At 39.0% G+C, this 18582-nt stretch overlaps 1 protein-coding gene across 1 annotated transcript in view; it reads right to left on the reverse strand.

Annotated features, from left to right (window-relative positions):
* Window positions 1–18582, reverse strand: part of LOC127621453 (BDNF/NT-3 growth factors receptor-like) — a 75576-nt gene that overhangs the window by 22768 nt on the left and 34226 nt on the right. Inside the window, exon 12 of the mRNA XM_052095045.1 lies at window positions 1358–1546. Coding sequence (XP_051951005.1) covers window positions 1358–1546 — 189 coding nt within the window. The remainder of the gene's footprint in view (window positions 1–1357; window positions 1547–18582) is intronic.

The following is an 18582-nucleotide window of genomic DNA, read 5'->3' on the forward strand; positions in this document are numbered from 1 at the left end:
AGGGCTCCACATTACGACTAAAAATATGTGAAATATATCTATACTAAATATTATCAAGAATACGATTTTTGCCCTAATATCAAAGGCCTTACTAGAAAAGAAGAAATTATGATCAATTCTTTTCTTGATAAAAATAAGATCATGCCTGGTAACATAGCTAGAAATAACATTTTAGCTTATCATAAAGATGACAATTTACACAAAATGTATTTATATTTCTTCTGCTCCAAACTTAATTTAAACTTACTTACGTCTGCTGGTATGAATGTAACATCATGAGAAAGTGTTTCACCGCTGTTCAAATGCACTTTGGATAACATTCTTTATATGTGTAAATGTTTTCCATCTGAAAGGACTAAATATTAAATGAAACAAATGACAATAAAATTCAAAGTAATCTCTTCAGTAATCAAAATACTTTTTGAATGTAACTGTATTCTAATTACCAATGATTTAAATTGGAACTGTAGTGGTCTACAGATAGATAGATAGACAGACAGACAGATAGATAGATAGATAGATAGATAGATAGATAGATAGATAGATAGATAGATAGATAGATAGATAGATAGATAGATAGATAGACAGATAGAAAAAAGTTTGGAATAATGTACAGATTTTGCTGTTTCGGAAGGAAATTGGTACTTTAATTGGGACCGAATTGAGTCAGTGCTTGGTACTACTGGTACTGCAGAAACACTGGTATCATTACATCTTTTTTATTTTAGTATCGACTTTGTACCCAAGTAACGGTACATTTGAGATCACTAGTAAAGATTATCTAATGAGAATCAGCACTGAGAAAGACAAAAGTAAAATGTCAGTATGAAATATGGTAATAATAATTTGTAGGATAAACATGCATAATTGTCATGAAAATTATGTCAGACAAGCCAAAATATAAGCTGCCTCCCTATATATATATATATATATATATATATATATATATATATATATATATATATATATATATATGTGATTGAAATTTTAATAGAAGCACCAATAAATGATGTGGAAGTTGCTTCAGCAATTGCGTGTTTCATCTCTCAATTGCTTTGTATGACACTATCGTTTAGGTTTAGGTTTAAGGTTTAGGGTAGGCAGGTCGGTTTTGTTGATTTAAAACTCGATAGAGCATTAATCTTAAAAACCTCATCTGTTTAGTAGATTACCTCACTTTTAAAACCAAACAGTGGACATTTCACCTCTGAACTGCCGCGATATGTATAATGTACCTCGTAGTGTCATTTTTTTTTTAAATCACCAAAATCAAAATTTTCATGAGATCAGGCTGGTTATCGCATATTATCAGGGCGCAAAGCTCTAAATAGATGAACAGACAGACGCATAGACTCACAGGTATCAGATTTGAGCAGACTGCCAGTGCTGCGGAAGTACTGCGGGTTCTCTATGACAGGAATCTTGGTCATGCCGATGATGACGGCGTCTGCGTTCATTTCAGAGGATGAGGGTGTGTTGGAGCCATTAGACACGTGATGAAGAGGGCTGGCAGAGTCATCGTCATTACTGATGACTGAAGAAGAACCTGTGTCAAAGAGAAAGACTAGGATCACTATTTACAATGGCGTATAGAAAACATGACTCAATCCAAACAGGAATATGTGTTTTTTTTCTACATAAGCACTCACAATAATAAGCACTATATAGATGATTACATGTTTTAAAGCAGAGCTAAATAGAAAAGTGTTTAATCACCACAGACATTTAAACAACGTTTAAAATTTGATTCTTACCATGACTTTTCCAGGCCTGTAAATCACAATTTTAAAATATCATGACCATGACCAATTTCAATTCTTAATAATAAAAGCATTGCAAGCTATCTCAGGGATAGCAAGCCCAATTGAAAAGTCTGACACAGACCCAGTCAAAAGTCTTTAAAAAGTCTTACAAACATTTGAATGTAGGTGTAGTTGTACTGAATGTCGAACAGGAGTTGGCCAACTCGACGATTTAAAATTAGTCATCATTTCGCTCAAGACTTCATATGATGAGTGCCAGTTCGCTGTTGTCATTGGAATACAATTCAACATTAATTATTCCCCAATAATATGTACTTGAGCAAAAAAGGCTCCTACATGAGATTCTATTCTGATCCTTGGTTGCAGCACCTTCCTTTTCTAAGTTGCTAAAAAAATTAAATCATATAATATATGTATACTGTATTAATATTTATATACAGTATTTTATTATTCTTTTTTTATTTAGATTGCAGTTAATTTTATTCCCTACTTTTATTGCCAGACTTTTATATCAGTATAATTAATGTCCAGTCTGCTGGTCATTATCACAAAATAAACCCTGACAGGGTGATCAAGAACCCGACACAAAGTGAATGATAATGACTGTACATTATTTTGCATATGACACCGCAGCCCACCAAATAAATGAATAAACATGATAAAGTAGTTCAAATTATGATGAAATGTGAAATGATATGGAGTTTAGAGCTCAAAAAACAAAAATAATTTAAAGCAGGATGCAATGACTGGCCATGACAATCAAGAATCCCAGAGCTGAGAGCACCATGATCTGTCACGAACGCCGGTGAAGGCGCCATACACCTTCAAGGTGGAGGGGGACAGCCACCCATCCAGCCTCTCTTGGAGGAATGAGCGAACTGCGCATCTCTTCGGGTCTTCGGCCCGGAAGAACACCGAAAGAGATCTCCCTGTGCCATGCCGACTTGGCCCCAAATCAGCTGGACCACCTGGGGGTGGAGACATGAGTCGCTGCTGACTCCAAAGAAAGAGATGGCGGGCAAGTTGTGACATATGACGAGAGTGCACATTTATGTATACTACCGTCGAGGTGCTGTCTGAATGGATCAAGACGGGCTTGCCCCAGATCAGTGGGAGAAACCTCTGCAGGGCATGGAATACAGCCAGCAACTCTAGGCAGTTGATGTGCCAATGCAGCCGGGGCCCTGTCCAGGAGCCAGCCGCAGCGCATGTTGCACATGGCGCACCAACCCTGTTGAGAGGCGTCTGTGGTGACCACGACACATCTGGACACCTGCTGTAGGGGGACTCCGGTCTGCAGAAAACAGAGGTCTGTCCAAGGATTGAAAGTCTGATGGCAGGAGGGGGTGATTACCACACGGTATGTGCCATGATGAAGCAGTCTCGTATGCATCAACCTGAGCGGTGCTACCACGGCTGAGGATGCCATATGTCACAGGAGAATTGTTTTAGAGGAACTGCTGTGCAAGGCTTGAAGAAAGCATAGCACCTGAGCACTGACTGCGCTGTCATCGAGACTGAGTCTAACTCTATGCCGAGAAAAGGGATGCTCTGAACCGGGACGAGCTTGCTCTTTTCCCAGTTGACCTGAAGCCCAAGATGGCTGAGGTGCCTGAGCACCTGGTCCCTGTGAGCGCATAATAATGTGAGCCAGAATGAGCCAGTCATCAAGGTAATTGAGTATACGGATGCCCACTTCCCATAGTGGGGCAAGGGCTGCCTCTGTGACCTTGGTGAAGACGTGAGGGGACAGGGACAGGCCGAAGGGGAGGTACTTGTACTAATTCACCTGGTTGTCGAACGTGAACTGTAGGAATGGTCGGTGTCGAGGCAAGATGGAGACATGAAGACGCGGGGGGACAGGGACAGGCCGAAGGGGAGGACCTTGTACTGATACGCCTGGTAGTCGAACCGTAGGAAGGGTCGGTGTCGAGGCAAGATGGAGACGTGGAAGTACCCGTCCTTCAGATCTACCGCCGCAAACCAATCTAGCTGTCGAACGCAGGTTAGAATCTCTGCATGAGCATTTTGAATGGGAGTTTGTGTAAGGCCCGGTTGAGAACTTGTAAGTCCAAGATTGGTCGCAACCCACCGCCTTTCTTTGGTACGATGAAGTAAGGGCTGAAGAAACCCTTCTTCATCTCGGTTGGAGGGACGGGCTCTATCGCATCCTTGAGAAGCAGAGTCATGATCTCTGCTCGTAAAGCACAGGCTTTTTCGGCGCGTACGGAAGTGGAGCGAATACCACTGAAACGAGGCGGGAGCCGGGCAAATTGAATAGCATAGCTGAGTCGGATGGTCCTGATCGTTTTTCACCTACCGGCTTCGAGGTGGGGGGAGCAGGTAATAGTGCGTCGGGAGGCAAAAACACGTCCCGAGGCTTGGGTGCTGAGAAAAGACTCAAAGCACTTACCTCCCTCCGCGCACCTGGCAGGGGGTGGGTTAGAGACTGAGGAAGAGGTCCTGGGAAGGTGTCTTCAGAACTCGTCAGCGCTGGCCTGCCAAGGCTGAGCAATCGCGGGTCCGGAGGCAAGGTGACTGCGTCCGGGGATCCAGGACTGTAGGATGATGGAGCCGGGGCACCGTGAGAACGGCACGAACCAGCTGGATGACCCAGGGATTGAGGAAATTGCTCTTTTATTAAGAATGTGGGTACCGCAGCCCGAAGGGGTGTGGCAAAGGAAAATAAGGCAAACAAGGATTCTCCTCCCGGCCCTCCACCAGGGGACGAATGCGAGATAACAATGAGAGTGCAAATGCGAGATAACGGGGTGTAACTTAACTTCTCCGATTAGTTTGATAGAAAAGCTTTGCAATGACGAAATATAGGCAAGAACTTCCTGTTCAATACAAAACCAGGGAGGGGCTATTTCAGGTGAAAGTGTCCAATGAGCCAAATGTCTGAGACTGAATGCATAATAATAAAACAAAATCTTGGGCTGGCCTAGCCCGCATTTGTCAAATGGCCTATACAGCTTACTGAAATGTAATCTATGATGCTTACCATTCCAAATGAAGGACTTCGCTATTATATCAAATTGATTGAAATAAGAGAGGGGGACATTTACAGGGAGAGATTGTAGCAGGTATTTACATTTTGGAGTACAATTCATTTTAATAACATTAAACTTCCCAATCATAGATAAATGTAATGAAGCCTTCTGGCCCACATCGCTCGGAAACCTTTTTATTAAGGGGTCAAAATTAACTCTAACTTAATCAGACAAATTTGCTGGGAATAAAATTCCTAAATACTTAATGCTGTTTGTGCCACTGGAAGGCCCCAGCTGAAAAGTCATTACCGGACAGAACGCTGACAGAGCCAAAGCTTCGGATTTAGACCAATTGACTCTGTATCCTGAGAACTTAGAAAAGTAATTAATAGTCTGTGAAGGCACAGCATAGATCTAGTACAGTTGTGGACGAATAATAAAATATCATCTGCATAAAAATAAGCTTATACACCACACTTCCCGCCACCAGCCCTGGAAAATCATCTTCCCTTCTTATCGCAGCAGCTAATGGTTCCAGGGCAAGACAAAACAATAATAGGGAGATAGGCAACCCTGCCAGGTGCCCCTATCCAGAGTAAAACAATCTCAAATTAGTTTGTTTATACCGCTGCTACCGGGTGTCTATAAAGCAACTTAATCCTTCAAATAAAAGTGTTTCCGAACTCATATATTTCCAAAATCTTAAATAGATAATACCATTCCACCATATCAAAAGCCTTTTCATCGTCAAGTGAGATGGCAGCGACCGGAGTTTGATAATTTGCCACTGATCACATGATATTGATAAAACGCCTAATGTTATCAGAAGAGCTGTGGCCCTGAATAAACCCCACCTGATCTATATGTATAAGAGATGTCATAACTTTACTTAATTGGTTAGCCAAAATGTATTACTATATTTTTACATCTAGCTGGATCAGGGAAGTTGGATGGTAACTCTTACACTCACTTGGATCTTTGTCCTTTTTAAGAATCAGACTGATCCAGCTTGTGTCATGGTTGGCGGAAGCTTTCCATTCTTTAATTATTACGTATAAAATTTGAACAAAAGTGGAGCCAGTTCTGTAGCATAAGATCTAAAAAATTCAGTGGCAAAGCCGTCTGGCCCCGGAGACTTGCCTATAGGCAAGGACTTAATTACCTCCCAAGCTCCTCCAAGGTTATCTCAGAATCAAGAGAATTGTTTTGCTCAGTCGTCAGTTTAGGAAGTTCTAATGGTTCCACAAAATTTCTAATATCTGAATCAGTAGATGAAAACATGGAGCTATAGAGATCAAGATAAAAGCATCATTAATATCAATGGCTGAGGTAAATGTTTCACCACCAGCAGATTTCACTGAGGGAATGGTAGAAAAAGACTCTCTGCTAAATATATCTATCCAGATGTTTTCCTGCTTTTCCTGCCCCTGACTCAAAGTATGACTGTATTGCCCTGAATAGCCAAAACTCCACCTTGCGCGACAAAATTGTGTTATATACTGTATGTATTTCAATGAGGTCAATTCTCTGAGGCTATCAGATGACATTCTGTGCTTCAGCTCTGCCTCGGCACTTTTAATATTCCCTTCCAACTCCACGAGTTCTCGTGCTTTGGATTTTTTGATGAATGTGGCATACTGTACGATCCGAGCTCTAAGGACCGCTTTAAGTGCCTCCCAAGCCACGGCCACAGAGGATACTGAGGACCATTTGATCTCAATATAAACCAGCCTTTAACATTTGTTTGAATTAAGGATTTTGCAAAAGGGATACATTAAAGCGGCAACTATTTTATATATTTTTCTCCGTATGTGGCAACACCTCTAAACTCACCAGGGCATGATCTGAGACTAAGATGTTTCCATTTGAGCAATCCACAACAGATGAAATGAGGGACTTATATATTTTAAAAAAAATTATTCTAGAATAAATCTTATGGACTGATGAAAAAAATGTATACTTCTTACCAGATGGGTTCAAAAGTCGCCAAAAAGCTGTAAGACCAAGATTTTAACACATCCTTTGAAGCGTCAACGTTGCAAAAAAAAAAAGAAGAAAAAAAAAGCTGTTCAATTTCCTCGGGAAGGGCTCATCTAGGAATTTCACCATATCTCGGCCTTCTTCGTCCTCAGGAATTCCAACAGTTCAGACGTTATTTTGCTGGTTACAATTCTCAAGGTCTTCCAAATTTTCCCAGATGCTCTCCAAGTCTACCTTGGTCGCAAGCGGGTTAGCAGCTAATTCCCTCACCGATGACTCCAGATAATCGATCCGTTTCTCAACATCCTCAGCGAATTTCGTCCATTTTTCTCCATGGCAGTGATCGATCAACGTATGAAAGCAAGATCCTCCAAGTCAGCAATGACCTTCGTCAACATTACCAACATGTTCGACAGTTGGCGTTGAATCTCTTTCACCTCACAGGCCAAATTGAGTCCCAGGCTTTCGGCCTGCTGCTCAGGGGCGTCTTTTAATGTCTCAGGAGCCTGAGGATTTTGAATTCTTTCACATATTGTCTTCATAGAACAGGGTGTATCGAATCTCACTAGTTTATGACACAAAATTAAAAATAGAACCTTGCATGACGCCACGCAACTAGAACATTAAAGTATTAATTGCATTAATATAGTCTTGAACTAACCCATACTCGAAAGCTACAGTAAATGAAAATTAAAAGGGAAATGATATCGGCAGCTTTTGGAGAATGAACATTGGCCGCATGGTGGTGCTTGTCTGGAATTTGGTGGAAAAACATTCGGAAGTAACACACTGATTTCCTGTGTGATTATGTTGATTCAGATATACAGTACATTCTACTGATAGGTCAAAATACACATAGGCACTTTAAATCTGAACCAAGAGCTCTTGAACTCATATGTGTTGTGTTTATGTGTGTATCCAGTAAGGAAACTTGGCCACTGCACACTCTTAAAACTCTTGTGTTCATCTTGCTAGAAGACAGGAAGTGATCTATTGATCAGAAGGGATGAACGAATGGATGAAATGATGGATGAGGGGTGAAAAGGAAAGAGCGTTGAGAGAGGAGAGCAGCAGGCAGATTGTTTTCAGGATTGGATTTCAGTTACATAGCAATACAGGTTGTGACCCCTGCACTGGGCCATTGTGAAACGCGGTCAGGCCAGTACATGTAGAGGAAAATATCACATTCCCAAAAATAACAGAGATTGATCGTATTTCTCATACTTCTAATGCTTGATGCTATTTTAAAAGACAAAACACTCTCAGCCTCTCCTATGACAGTAAAACTCCTGTTCTTCCTTCTGAAAAACCTCAAGGTGACAGAAAAAGCATGAAACAATGGAATTCTCTCTTTTTTCCTTGTGTGGTGCATATAATTTTCTTTGCTGAATGGGGTGGGCCTACACCTCAACTGAACTTTGGCTGACATAAAAATATGCGCACTTCTGGGGCACGCATTAAAAGTAGAACAGCGTGGGAATTGACTGAATATAAATTATTAGTAGCCACTTTGAGTCATTGCTTTACTGCTCTAGATACACAACAAAGATCAAATTGATGTCTCACTCAAGCAATCAATAGTCCTGGCTCCAGTTAACCTAAACTAGTGATGAGCATCACTGTGTGGAATTATGAGCATTTAGAATCAATTAATTAATTTACAGATCATTTAATTGACGTTAGTAGCCTCTAACAGTATCACACCTAACTCAAAGTAACACTAGTCTCACCCAGGGTAACTAAAAAATAAACCCATGTGATAACATAAAAGGTTATAAGTAACATTAAATGGAACTTAAAACATAACTTTAACCCCCAATAACTTTTAAATGTTAATTAATAACACCCCCAAACAGTCTCCAAAACCTGCACAGACATACCTCATTAATTATGTAAAGACAACAGCCACTAGTAAGTCCTCAAGCATAAACAACAACAGACGTTAAAGTATATTGCTGGTAAAGACTATAAATCAATGTAGTTTTAGCAGATGATATTCATTTAAATGTGTAAACATGCCATTTTGCACTAAGAAAACAGAAAAAATGCAAATGTCTGATCAGTCCATAACCACTGATCTACAAATTAATAAAACAATCTAGAAATGAATGAAAGTTCATGAGGGCACACTAGCTGTCACTGCCATTCTGTGTTGTTTGTAGATGTGTGTTGAACCATAAGCAGAGGTTCTGTTATACACAAGTCCAGATATTTTATTTAAGTAGTTATAACTTGCATGATATGACTTGTGTGGTAGTCGTAGAATGACCATATACTGTTTGCACAATGTTATCAAGTTAACTGTTTGTTTGCACAATGTTAACAAGCTTATCAATAAAATAACAGTTGCTTGTGTAACGTTGTTGAATGCAGACACAAACAATAAAATGACTGTCAAACGATTTAATAAGCACATAAAAATGAGGGACAGATACACAAGAACATGCAATTTTTCAGAGTATCTAAAATGGAGACAGCTGCCTCATTAAAGGTATGTGTGAACTGTGAATATAATGTGGTGGGGTAGCAAGAGACAGACACAGTGTGTGTGGTGTCAAGCCAGTGAAGGACGAGGGAGTGTCCATGGAATGGCCCAGGCGTGAACAGGGTCTCCCTGCTGCACGTGCTCCCCTCGTGGGTCTGAGGTGCATGAGGCGGAAGCATCTTCAGTGGCCTGTCTGTTCCCAGGCCTGCGGCAGGTGAGAAGGGAATGTGGCCCGGCCTCTAACCCTTCGACCGCAACACGTACCGTCCTCCCCTTGGACAAACCTAACTTGTGCCGGGGGTCCGAGGAGTGGGTCAGCATTAAGCGAAGTGTACACTACACGACTTGCAGTCGGCACCCTACGACTCACAGTCCAGATATTCATTGTGCTGGTGTGAACACTTCAGGACTGTAGTGTACCAACTACACAACCATTCGTCCCCGACTGAGACCATGTGTACAACTGATATTAAGATGAGTATTGGGTGATCCGATCAAGCATTTTATTCTTGATACATGTAAAAAAAACACGAAAGAGTGGCTCTCACCCATTTTCGTGCTTTATTGTCACCATTTGCAAAGAAAAAAATAATAAGAACATCTGATAACAATTAAAAACAGTGGGTAGAGGGATGTGGGTAAGGTTATTACTTTCTTATTATTTTTGTCTCCTTCTACCCAATACCTTGCTCTTCTATTTCAACAAACAGTAAAGAATGGCTTGCTCCTGTTTTACATGTATTTGTGCTAATTTGCAAAGGAGAAAAAAACTGCTGAAAATAATAAAGACAGCGGGTAGGGAGATGTGGATGATTTTTTTATTTATTTTCTAATTATTTTTTGTCTCCTGCTACCCATATCTTGCTCTCCTCTTTCAGAAAACATGAAAAAATGGCTTGTGCCCATTTTGCTATTTGCTAAAGGAAACATTTAAGAAAAACAGATTAAAATAATAAAGACAGAGGGTATAGGGAGATGTGGGTGAAGTTTAATTGTATTATATTCAAATTATTTTTGTCTTCTGCTTCCTAATACCTTGCCCTCCTCTTGCACTCTCTCTATATTCCTCGGCACTATTATACTCGTCTCAGCCTGTCGCAGGAGTGCACACAAAACAAGACCTTTTGTCATGAGATCCGAGTCTTCTCGTTGCAGACCAGTCACTGACTCAAACTATCAAAGGAGATGAGCTTGAGTCATGTAGTGTCCACTAGGCATAATTTGGCCGAACACTCCCTGCTCTGATCCTGGGCCTGCGAGGACGCCAGTGTATGCACACATTGATAATAGAATAGGCGTGCTCTGCATTTTTATCTGTTGATGAGGCTCCATCCAATTCAGGTTAACCTCATCAAATGCCACCCTAACGAGGCTTATTAATTATGTGCCTCTCCTTTTCTCCTGCCCAACTCCCGTCATGAGCCTGGCTGAAGGATGGCCCTAAGAGGCGGGGTGACAATGACGAGAAGTAGGGGCCGGTCATTCCGCCAAAATAATGGCAAGTGTATAGCCAGATCTCTCTCTGTGCTGGTGGAACAGAAGCAGAATTTGATCTCTTTAGTTAGATTACATCAACATTTGAACTGATTTGATTCAAAGTGTGGAATATTTAACCTTAAAGGCACTTTAACTTTGAAAGACACCTGGGACTCTTATTTTGAAATGCATGCACTTCACTGCTTCCAGCTGCTCATTCAAACAAATTAGGGATATAAAATGTAAACTCCTACAATTATCTACAACGTATTAAATATAAACAGTTAAAAGTAAAAATGTCATACTTTATCAACACTACATCACCAACAGTTGATCCTTAGTGCTAGCTTGTCATACATTTCCAATATGGTCTAATGATTGCAAACTGCTTTGCAACAGCTCAAAACACTCACAAGTGCTTGGAGAAAATACAACAGTGCCATGTTATAACTTTGAAGGATTTATTTTATTAAATCGTATTCTTTCAAATTTTGATAATCACATTAGGTCATATTCAGATTTCTTTCTTTCCATCCCCAAAGATAAGACCTCTTTTAATAAAAATGAAGACTTTTGTTGTATCGTATCAGATATTTAAGACTCTTTATGACCTTAAATTTTGGAAAACTGAATTTAAGACATTAAAAATGTTTTAAGGATCCACAGGAACCCTGGAGAAGCATGGCTGAAGAAGGAACACAGCCGACCATTTATCCACCTTCTAAAAAGTTTAAGTCGGAAGTGTGGAAGTATTTTGGGTTCCATAAAAATGCAGAGGGATTGTTGGTCTAAGATGTGTAAAATGTGACTGAAAAGTGGTGGGAAGCAGGGCTGGACTGGTAATCTGGCATACCGGGCATTTTCCCTGTGGGCCGATGCACATTGTGGCCGGAGGACCGAGCGGGCTGGGGTGTCGGCGCGAAATGGGCCGAATGGGCCGCGATTAGATAAAATGATCCGCGTTACGCTACGCAGAACGGACAACAAAACGGCGCCGTGATATGCAGAAAAAAACAGCGAACACCCCTCCCCCCCCCGCTCAACAACTTTTGGCTCAACGCACCCATCCCCACACCCCATCCCCTGCACAACAACTTTTGGGCTAGTTGCTATGTAAAATCCCAGGCCGATTTCTCTGCCAAGTCCAGCCCTGGTGGGAACACCTCCAACAGGTGTTCGTTTTTCCAAACTGTTTTTGAAAACTGAGAGTCAACACTCTAAGACAATTTAGATGACAAAGAAAGTGAACTGTTGTTGTCATTTGCAGATAATGGCTGTGTCTCGTTTGGAAGGATGCGTCCTCCGGAGGTCGCATTTGTCGGCCGCATACGTCATCGAGGCTATCAAGTTTCATTTAGTTTTTTTGTCTTTCTTTCTTTTTCTTTTTCTATTGTCAATGCCTTTTATGTATATGCATTTACATTTATACAATTGTTAACTTTTTTGCATTCCCAATAAAAATAAAGAAATAAATACAAATTAAACAAGACTGCCTCGATGACGTATGCGACCGGCAAATGCGACCTCCGGAGGATGCATCCTTCCAAACGAGACACAGCCAATGCATAGCTTGCTTTTAAGTTGCTGAAGAGTACTTCGCTAAAACTCCGCTAGCTGCACAGTAACGTTTGCCTCTTGCAGTAACAACTAAAATATATTAGTAATCAGCTAATACTGCATTGCCATGCAGTGTGAATGATCTTGAGGTTATTCAATATTTTGCAAGCAATTAGCTATATATTAGCAACTGGCTTGCTATCCAGAAACACGTGCATACTATTGTTATAGTAGCTGGCTTGATAAAGTTAGTCTAGCCTTGCATTAGACTCAACAAGACAAGTTTTAGGTATGTACTGATCTGAAATGATCAATAGCCCCATGGCATAATGACCATTTAAATATTAAGACATCAACTTAAATGTTATATTTGGCTATATATCTACGGTGCTGATGGTAGTTTTTACAACGTTCAAAGTCCTTTGTTATCTGTTCATTTGAAAGGCCAGTTTGGGATTGAAAAAGTAATTACCTTTGTTATTAAGAGAACAACAATAAAGTCTGTTTACCATTTAACCCATTTTTTTTTTAATGTAATTTAATATCTGATAATACCACATACTGTTATAAAGTTTCAGCAATTATCGTGACGTAAAAATTGGATACCGTCACATGCCTAGTTATCATTTGGGGTTTTTTCAATGGTCAAACATGTCCACCAAAAAAATAAATAAAATAAGGAATGGAAAAGCAATGCGGATGGATGCAAAAACACATTCGGTGTGAATGGCCCACAAGGTGGTTTAGGTAAGTTAGGTTGTGTGTACGTGCACAATGGTGTTATGAAACTCATATATCTTTGTCTAGTGGGCTGCAAGAATCTTGAAATTTCTGGTAAATTTTGTCTCCCAATCCAACCCTGGACTGAATCATGTCTGTAGTGTTTACAGTTCTGGTACTAAGCACAGTACTTCTACTGCTGAAACAGTAGGAAAAGTATGGTAGCATGCTATTCTGATCATAGCCCAGCATTCCCTCGTGAGCATTTTGCTTCGAATGAACACGTCCAGTCAAAACACAGATGTTCAGAAATTCAACAGGGTAATCTGAAAGCAAACCTTGCTAAAATCATCAGCTATCCCTTCTGTCTAAACATAAGGAAACTGGAATGTTTGTTTTTAAAGGGACAGTAGTAATGATTTTTTCTTTTACCATTTGTCATCACATTCGGGGGTTATTCAGTTAGCAGAGCTTTCCCTGGAGCATATCACTCAGCATGTATACCACTTTGAAGGTAACCACATGTAGTCTATAGCTGAAAAGTCATGTTAGAGAATTGTCAAACGATTTGTCTCAAACCAACTCAATCACCATGGAACTCTTTGGATGTTTTCAGGGTGAAGTTAAAGAAAATATTTGCTGTATAAAGACCGTTTACACAAGGGGTCGAGGAGGGACTACAGCTTTCAGGGAAGAGAAATCATATTGCAAGTACAGATATTTTGAACAGAAAGGAGGGCAGCACAATGAAAGGAAATTGCCATGCAGGAGTGGCTAATAGGTGGCCAAACTGGATTTTGTACATGATACAACACATTATCTCATTAAACTAAGAAAATAAATGGGCCTGAAATATAACTAAAACAAAAATGGGCTTATCAACACCTAAAAAACAATAAGTTACAATAAGTACATTAACATGCACATTAATTCCAAAACTCTATTCTAAAAAAATTCTATGTGTGCTGATCGGTTTATGCTTAATCCGTTTATGTCCTTACTCCGATAATGAAAAACCCATTTAAGGCATTCCCATGACCATTCTCGTTTTCAGCATATTAAGGATAATCGGTATAAGATTGTGCTTGTAATGCACTCTGTCGTTTGTTACATGTTTCGACAATTCTATTTTTCAACTCTTCATGTTGACAGCAGAAAGTCACTATTTAACTATATTTTTACATTTTCAGAAGACAATTTAGTGGCGACTGCCCCTAAAAAACTCACCACCACAGTGTTTATGCGATTGCACACCGGACGAGAAGCACCACGCCGCATCACGGCTAGGACATGGCACGGGTATCAAACACAGGGCACATTGATGTGGTTCAGGTGGCAAAGAGTACACACAAAAGTTACCAAGGTTTTTCTCTTCTTCAAGAGTGAACAAGGCTAGAGTTTTGTATGTCCTTTGATAATGATTTGGGTCAAATTTAATGGAAAATATGCGAGTTGCATTCAGTGGCGTCCGCCAAACAACCCCTTTTAGGGTGTAGTGGGAGGTTGCCAGGGCATTGCTATGCCATGTGGGTTTTAGAACATTGTTTTGTGGTTGCTAGCTGATTACTAGATATGGCTTCTTTTTTTTTCCTCCTTTATCCAACATGATCACACAGGAACTCAACATGTTGTTAATGAATGTTCCGATACCCTGACATCGACCACATTCTGAAGAATTACTGACATGAGGAATCTCTCATCAGACATTTTTGCCTCAATTAAATGGGTTTACCTTTTTCCTGTAGCGCTACTGATAGCACATTGCACAAGCAGCCTCAGAGATACAGGTTATGGTCCAATAGAAACCAGGAAGTACTTGATAAAGATAAAGACATATAACACATAATCACCTAAATGATAGTGAGTGCAATTCTGAGGTTGCATTTTTGCTTTAAGATTATATTTTAACTTCACTGACATTTAGGTTTTGAGTTAGGTTTATGGGGTAGAGTTAATAAAATATGCATTCCTGTTGACTGTATTACATCATTTAAAACTAAAAATACAACAACTCTTTCACCTAGAAACATTTCACCTAGAAACTGGAAATCCCACGTACCCATATGGCCAACAACACTTCCAGCTTTGGCCACTGGGGCAGTGATTTGAATTTCAGATAAGCACAGACCAATTTCAGCAGCAGAAATTTTGACCTACTGTTGCCGAATTCACAGTGAGATCAGTCTGTTCATCATGTTCAAGGAATGTAAGTCCGACTTCTTAAAAAAAATAGCACATCTCTCCTAAATAAGTTGCACGATCTGAGGTACTCATGTCCATAGCATACAGTGCGAGTTACGCACCAAAGTTTAATACTTCACATTAGGGGTTTGTTCTGCTCTCTAACCCCAAGTAAAATTGATATTTGAATTAAGAGCCCAAAACTTTATATTTCATGTAATGTTTAAGTCAACTCGATTTTTCCAGTAATGACAACGCTGGGTTTACAGTGTAATAGTTCCAATTTCCATTGTAAACACCACTAAAAATGTACATAGACAATCATACATGAATGGTTTGTCCAGACACCAACAATAACACGGATCTCTATTCACGACAAACTACACACAAAGGTAGATCTAAGGCCCCAGTAACTGTCCTACTGTGGTGAGACTGGTGCTGTTATTGCCATGCCCTGTACAAATTACTGCTCACAATGGATTGAAAAGAGACAAAAGAGCTTGTTTAAAAAGAACTTTTCTCTTTCTGAGCTGCAGCCGGGGAACTCGAACATTCAAAGACTTCCAAAGATCTTTATAAAAAGACTTTACCATACTGCTTCTGTGTCTAAGCCAATCACTGCTTCTGTGTTTGCATGTGTGCAATACCATATGCATTATCCTCCTATTCGTGTGTGTGTGTGTGTGTGTGTGTGTGTGTGTGTGTGTGTGTGTGTGTGAGAGAGAGAGAGGGAGAGAGAGAGGCAAAAGAGATTTCTTCCAACTCTAGATTGGGACATCATGAGGCCGGATTGTTTTTCCTGCGAGTTAAACAGTGTTTCTGTTTGGCCGACCTAAATGACAAAGGAAGAGTCCAGAGAAAAGAAAGCAGCAGTGCATTATTTCCAGTAAAGCATTTTATTACTCTCAGTGCCTCTCGCTTGTTTGCGTGAAGTTATTGTATACTGGACACTCTAAAGATCATTTTGAGTCAGTTTGACCCAAAAACACATTTTGAGTTTCATGCACTAAAGTAAAAAGAAAAAGCATTTATCTAATTATATTATAAGTTGACACTTCCCTTTGTACTTCAGTGCATGAACTCAACATTTGTTTGTGGGTCAAAGTGACTCATACTGATGAAGCAAGTCACATTTTCTGAAAATAAAACACAATAAATCATATTTTGTGCCCCTAGTTAGCCTGGGGTTATTATTATATCTATCTATCTATCTATCTATCTATCTATCTATCTATCTATCTATCTATCTATCTATCTATATATATCTATATATATATATATATATATATATATATATATATATATACATACATATATATTATATTCTAACAAAACAATACCAGTCAACAAGTCAACAAATACACTACACAAACATAAAGAAAATTATTATGAATTATGAATATGAATTATGAAACCATATTCTGTTAAAAATGAACTACATTTTTCACTTCTGTTAGTGAGTCGTCGATTCTAAAGTACTGTCTGTACCGCTAAAACAAAATATACATTATTTGCTAATAACAATAATAAAACAATTACACAAAATGCACAGCCCAAATGCACATTATTTATTGTTATTTAAAGTCAACCTGATACAGTATTTGTAACTCATTTTTCCCCCATAATGTAACGTATTTTTGAGTGGAACAGAATATTTGATGAGAATAAAAATTCTGGGGTGAGGACTTAATTTTAATCACTGTGAATTGTTTGAATTGTGAAAATCTATATGAAATTGTATTTTAGCCCCCCCCCAAAAAATAAGAAAGTTGTTTCAGAGGTGGAGCAAAACGTTCTATTTTAATAAAAGATGATATATTTCCTTGAAATATTATGCACTAATGAATAGGGATGCACTGATGTTTATTGGCCAATCATTGACCAAATTCAAATTAACGGCATATCGGCAGGGGCGGATTATGACTAGTAAGGGCACCCGGGCCAATTTTCTTTTAGTCAAAATCCTCTAAACTACATTACTTTGACAGAATGTTTAAATGAGCTAACAGTCTGTTTTTGAACGTTCCTGATTTCAAACTTCAGCTGTCAAAACTTTATTCTACTTTAACATGCTCTCTTTTTTCTCTCTGTTACTGTAAGACATGTAAACATTTTTACCTTCAAACATTAAAAACTATTTTAAGGTTTTGTCAAACCAGCATTATAGTTTATCTCGACCAACTTTACGGATCTAGTTAAATCAGCACTTTTGCAACATAGAAAATCAAATATCAATATCTTCTTTTCCCCAACCACCATTTGTAATGTATGGGAAACATGCAGTTATAGCAATGAATAGTATAATACATATTGTTGTTCAACAGCACTTTTCATACAAAGAATAAAGATTAACCCTATAAAAATAACTGTCATAATAGTCTAAAAATTATATATTTTTAAGCCTATTTAAACAGATTTTTTCAATAAAATAATGACATTTAAAGTAAGCACATGTTGCTTTCATTTCAATAAATTCTAATTTTAAAATAACAGTAACAATATAAATGTTATTGTTAATTTTTCTTAATCAAAATCAGCAACGATTTCACAGCAAAAAAGATGAAAGCGTCACAATATGAAGGTAGCCATTTTGAAAATTATATTACAAGGTCTTCTACATCCAGAAGAGCATGGAAACATTCACCAGGAGGCAGTAGACATTTAGTACACTGCATATAACAGGTTGATGATTTAGAGGCATTAGAAAGTCATGTATCGTAGGGTTAAAGAGTGGCTCAACAAATGTAGTTTGAAACAGGAAGGCAAAATGGTCCTATAAGAGGGCTGGGGGCCCTCATAGTCACAGGGCCCTATTGAGGGGGCCTTCAATAAGCTATGGGACCAACATATTCAAGCACATATAAAAATCTGTTTTAAAAGCTACGAGAACTTGCAGCCCAGGGTCAACTGGTAGTCAAGGGCTCCTGGTCACTGGCCAGGTCCACATTACACCTATGCATATCTGTTAAAGGCATAACATCACCAATGGTTTATTTATAATTAATTAGTAACACACTTTGTGAATTCAAATCCACAATACAGAAATAAGAATAGCCACAATATGTAGAAGGGTTGGCACTCCTAAGTACTAATGTAATATTTCATTTTTATTCTTTCTCGCTCTCACGTTAATGCGGGGGGAAAAATACAGTTGATCAAATCGGCACTTACCTATAGGCTACATGATGAGGGAAACCATCTTAAACGCTTTGAAACCAGCAGACTTTGACTTCTGAGATATCGGTATAATATCCATTAATGCTGAATGATTAATTGAATTAAGATTGAAATCACAATATGGCCTTGCACGAGTACTAAAACTTAAAAAGATGCATTTTAAACTGCAAAAACAGAGGTGCAAATTATTATTTTTAAATACCACTTTTTCATATCAATCATCATGTTATCATATTTAGCCATTTTTTGT

Source organism: Xyrauchen texanus, chromosome 27 (assembly GCF_025860055.1).
Source record: "Xyrauchen texanus isolate HMW12.3.18 chromosome 27, RBS_HiC_50CHRs, whole genome shotgun sequence".
In the NCBI taxonomy this organism is placed as follows: Eukaryota; Metazoa; Chordata; class Actinopteri; order Cypriniformes; family Catostomidae; genus Xyrauchen; species Xyrauchen texanus.